Source organism: Ipomoea nil (genome assembly GCF_001879475.1).
Source record: "Ipomoea nil mitochondrial DNA, complete sequence, cultivar: Tokyo-kokei standard".
NCBI lineage: Eukaryota > Viridiplantae > Streptophyta > Magnoliopsida > Solanales > Convolvulaceae > Ipomoea > Ipomoea nil.
Genome location: NC_031158.1, coordinates 72,501 through 77,500, shown reverse-complemented (window position 1 = coordinate 77,500; position 5,000 = coordinate 72,501). Strand labels below are relative to the sequence as shown.

General features: G+C 45.8%; 3 protein-coding genes and 1 pseudogene across 3 annotated transcripts in view, besides 1 other annotated feature; 3 read left to right on the top strand and 1 right to left on the bottom strand.

Moving 5' to 3' along the window:
• The window catches only part of nad2 (NADH dehydrogenase subunit 2), a gene marked incomplete in the record, with an annotated part of 76,331 nt that overhangs the window by 26,855 nt on the left and 44,476 nt on the right, over positions 1–5,000 (top strand).
• Positions 1–5,000, top strand: part of ccmFc — a pseudogene marked incomplete in the record, with an annotated part of 24,069 nt that overhangs the window by 4,129 nt on the left and 14,940 nt on the right.
• Positions 1–5,000: part of a sequence feature (a part of exon 1 is missing) that runs on past both edges of the window.
• ccmC (cytochrome c biogenesis C) lies at positions 63–809 on the top strand. Its single transcript has one exon. It carries the CDS (start codon positions 63–65, stop codon positions 807–809), a length of 747 nt encoding a protein of 248 aa, YP_009295060.1.
• nad7 (NADH dehydrogenase subunit 7) overlaps positions 3,089–5,000 on the bottom strand; it is a gene marked incomplete in the record, with an annotated part of 5,516 nt that continues 3,604 nt past the window's right edge. The window contains one exon of the mRNA in view: positions 3,089–3,350. Within this exon, the coding sequence (YP_009295059.1) occupies positions 3,089–3,350 (262 nt within the window). The remainder of the gene's footprint in view (positions 3,351–5,000) is intronic.

Sequence of the window (5,000 nt, the reverse complement as noted above, 5' to 3'; positions counted from 1 at the left end):
GATTGCGTATTGAATATAGATCCATGTCTTTCTTGTTCCACTAGCTAGGACCAAATTCTCACATGTCCCTTTCGTTATTACAACCTTATTTTTTGATGTCAAAGACCAGAAGCTACGCGAAAATTCTCATTGGATCTCGGTTGTTCTTAACAGCGATGGCTATTCATTTAAGTCTTCGGGTAGCACCACTAGATCTTCAACAAGGTGGAAATTCTCGTATTCTGTATGTACATGTTCCTGCGGCTCGGATGAGTATTCTTGTTTATATCGTTACGGCTATAAACACTTTCTTGTTCCTATTAACAAAACATCCCCTTTTTCTTCGCTCTTCCGGAACCGGTATAGAAATGGGTGCTTTTTCTACGTTGTTTACCTTAGTTACGGGGGGGTTTCGGGGAAGACCTATGTGGGGCACCTTTTGGGTGTGGGATGCTCGTTTAACCTCTGTATTCATCTTGTTCCTTATTTACTTGGGTGCACTGCGTTTTCAAAAGCTTCCTGTCGAACCGGCTCCTATTTCAATCCGTGCTGGACCGATCGATATACCAATAATTAAGTCTTCAGTCAACTGGTGGAATACATTGCATCAACCTGGGAGCATTAGCCGATCTGGTACATCAATACATGTTCCTATGCCCATTCCAATCTTGTCTAACTTTGCTAACTCCCCCTTCTCAACCCGTATCTTGTTCGTTCTGGAAACACGTCTTCCTATTCCATCTTTTCTCGAATCTCCTTTAACGGAAGAAATAGAGAAGCGAATACCCAAGCCTAGTTCACTCGCTGAGTCTCTTTGCATCCATGGCTGAATGGTGAAAGCGCCCAACCGGGCAAATTCGTAGGTTCGATTCCTGCTGGATGCGTCGTCAAGAAGGATTTCCGGGAATTCCTTTTCTGTTTCAATAGAATCTCTCCTTGAGTTTTAGCTCCTAGTTTGGAACTATGGTAAAGTAGTCCCTTAGCTGCCTGCCTTGATTCCCGAGTCACAGTAGCTACGCGTAAGTAAGCGTGGGCAATAGAACGGAATGGAATAGTTGTTGCATTTATTCAAGCAAGGAGCGGGGTATTTTACTCGCGGGAATAAGGGAATGCGATGTCAAAAAGAAAGGATTGAATGGATGAGCGGAGCAGTGAGTGTAAGCGAACGGACCGGGCATGTGATATGCTTGAGAGGGGGGATAGTTTTCTTTGATGGAGATGTCCTGGTGTCAGCAACGGGAGCAATGAGAGCAAATCTGGTAATGAGGCGGGGGCGAAACGAAACTCTGGTTTCCGTGTATGGTATGTGTGGATTGTAGCGCAGAACAGGGCTTGACTGGAAAAGTAGTGAAATGGCAAAATAGGAAGTCTCACTATAGGCTAGGAGCCATCGATTAGCTCGGCTTGTCCTATGTTTTAGCTTCACTCATCGTATCGGCTGTTGTGTAAGGGTTGACCTTAAGAGCTCTGGTCTAGCGGCCGTTAGATGTCCTTTATAGCCACCGTGACTTTGACTTGTTTTCTGCTCTGATCGTAGATCTACTACGGCTGCGGCTTTCTCTTGCTGATTTCGCTATTTCCATCCTTGAGTATTGGATATCGTGTGAGTCTTCTCCCAGTTGTTGCTTAGCTGCTTTCTGGGCATCGCTCTCTGTTTTTACAAGCAATTAAGTAAACCCCTTGGCTTGGCTCAACCTTCTAATCCTTCTTTCACTGACTACTAGGGAAGGAAAACTAAGCTGTAACTGTAGTTGGCAGTTCGAGTTCTGGACGGATGGGACCTGAAGCTCACAAGTAATAACAAGTCAGTGTGCTCTTACTTCTGAGTTCTAGTTCTTAGCAGCACAAGCGGGAGCCAGGGGGAAGGCCTGAAGGTTGCAAGCCCATCCAATTCAACTCCTACTGGAACTGGCTTACTTTCGCTTTCAAACGGGGCTGCGCCGGGACTCCAAAAACAAAAAAGGCAAAGGGGATCAAAGGCAGAAAGAAGTGATTAGGCCCTGAGGACTGCAAGGGGAGAGGTTGACCACTGGACTCTAACTGCCCGCAAACTCCTGGTATTCATGCTATGCCCCTTAGCCACTTATCCTAGTTAGACGAGGCAAAGCACGAAGCACAAGAAGGGATCAGCACTCTGACAGATATTGGTGAGAAGACTGAGACACTTCGCCCTTCCAAAGAAAAGGCGACTGCTAGCGAGCAGGAGGACGAAATGAGGGGGCCATCAGAGAAAGAAGTCCCACCGAGATTGGCAGGGACTAAAGAGAATCCCATTTCTCCAAGGGACAATATCCAATAAATAGAAGAAGAAAGTCTGCCCAAGGCATGTACCAAATCTTTCACATACCCCCACCAGGTCTCTGGCTCCGCAAAGAAACTAGCTAAAACAGAGCTCGCATGAATTGCTCCTAACATAGGGGATTGCCTCATCCGCACCGCCAGCAAGCCTTTCTACCTTTCTACAGCGAAGATTCAAGGAGAACGTTGATTTCAAAGGAGTCTTCGGTCCAGCTTGAGCTTGATTGTAAGGAAATTGAGCTTGATTCTAAGGAATCGAAAGCTAAGCGAAGACCATCTATCCCTACCCCTAAGCCACTGTTGTTAAAAAACCAATGCAAAAGAGAAAAATAAATGAAAGAAAAAATGAATCTAGTTCAAATAATAAACAAAAAGAATAAATAAATAAGGCAGAACGAGAATAAGCCAAATAGTCCCTCATTGAACCAACTTGAATCTTCACTTCTATTTAGAACGCAAAAGCCCATCTTTTTCTTTATATGTCTAAGGAATTCTGGATTTTTCGATTGCTCCTTATAAATGGGTCGTAGCATTGAATGTACTCTCGAGTGATCGAATGACTCTCTATGACACAATTACTGACCTATGGATGGAGCGATCCCCTCGTAACCAGGATTCTATCACGATCGATTGAACATCTAGTGAACGCTTTAGTCTTGTCTCATCCGGATTGATTGACTCCAGAACTAGCTTACTGAGCGAATCCGAATTCATTTCGAGACGTGGAGACTGTTCAAACTGAGTATGTTGGAATCTATCAAGGTTTTTGGCTCGCAATAAAGCTAGGGTCCTGATCGAGCAACTAGTAGTCCTATCTATCCACCTCTCCAGACACAATATCTTGAGTACCTATGATGGTGACCACATCTGCTGGCATGTGATGTTTGGACATAGAATCGAGTCCTTGTGAATGGGCAGAGCCAGGTGCTCTTATTTTACGACGGTAGGGACGATTGCTTCCATTACTGACCAGAAAGACACCAAATTCTCCTTTAGGTGCTTCAACTGCGGTATAGGTAGAAGGAGCTGGTACGGAAAAACCTTCTGTATAAAGTTCGAAATGGTGAATTGAGGTAGAGTAGACTGATGATCCTGTAGTCATTTGGCCGGCTATTGAAAGAAAAAGCTTGCATCTGCTTCCCCTATTATATAACCGGTCCCATCTCTCTCCAAACCTAACGTGGTAGTTTCCCATCATAGGGCTTTCTATCTATAGATTAAGCCATTACCAAGGAGCTAATTCGTTCAGAACTAAGTTGACTGCTTCTATAGATAAGGCGGAGCGTCCTTGGCTCAGCATTATAGCACGCACATAGGGCTTCGGCGCTACTACAGCGCTTCGCTAACCTCGCTATGAGAATATAGCTTCGCGGACCAAGAAAACGGATGCGCGTTAGCGCAACGGCTTCTATTTATTTCACCAAGGAAGACGCGTAGCGTCACTTTACTCACGCACAACGGCTTCAACAAGAACTATATGAATAGCGTTGTAGCGCTAGTCTAAACTAGAAGCCGTTGCTTGTTCTTTCGCGGTAGCCTCTATTATAAAGCGTTGCTTGTTCCTTCGCGCTGGCCGTTCGCTTTCTCAGTAGCAAAAGCGCTTCTCTTTGCCCCTATTAGATTAGAACAACCCATAAATTCTTTAGAAATAGTTTCTTTGTTGGTGTGAAGTTTAAAGGACAAGAAAGATATTATTTGTTTTCTTGCTCCCGCTTCCTCATCTGTGCTCATCAAGCCAACTTTGCTCTTTGGGGGGTGAAACAGCGGTTGAAGCGGACATTTCGAAATGACAGCATCGAAGATCTATTTATATATATACACGGTTACGGTTATCTCGGACTGCGTTCTGGAAAAAGCAGCCTACTTGTGGGGCACTGTGTACTTACAGCCTATACGATAAGCAAGTGAATGGGGCCGGTGCGTGGCGAATGGAACGGTTCATCAAACCATTTTTCGCCTCAACTCCCTAAATAGGGGTTACTTTACAAATAGGGGTAATTTGTTCGCACCTGACTGTGATAGCCCTCTCGATACCTTATTGGAGCTTTGTAACTAGTGGCCGGTTTCCCGTCGCTAGAGCGTTTTCCCAGTGCGCGGAGCCCCAACGAGGAAGGTGTTAGTGGTTTATCATTGGGTCAATAATGCTAATCCCTCTTTTTGTGCTACTCCTAGGGCGGGAAGAAGATAAGAAAACGCCAAGCGTTCTCTTGCTTTCCCAACCTGTTTTTTCTAAAGACTGCCCTCTCTCGGCTGGATCTTGGTCCAGCCTACTACGAGAATCCCGTATCCAGCAACCCAACCTATACAAAGGGCATCAAAGCCCCTTTACTAGGTTGGAGCTATAAAGCTTACCTTATTTATTATTCTTAATAAGGGAAAGGGCTTTTTCAGCTGGTGCGCAGGAGCGCACTTCCGTTTTCCCTTTACTAGTAGGGGGTCCCGTGGTTCCTATGCCGCCGCGTTTCCCGGTCCTTTTCTTTTAGTGCTTCGACCCGAAGCGATAGCTTCTAGCTAGTTCAGTGGATAAGATGGCTGCGCTCCAGCTCACTCAAGAATGGGACGGCAGTGGTCCGCCGGCAAGCTCGTTCTGATCTTGGGCGCAGTACATTGGAATCCTGAAGCACCACCACGAACGCTACCGCGCGTCCGCCTGCGGTGCGGTAAGGCACCACCCTGTTGTGCCAGCAGCCAACTCCGGCGTGTCAGCTTAGTTATCCTCATCA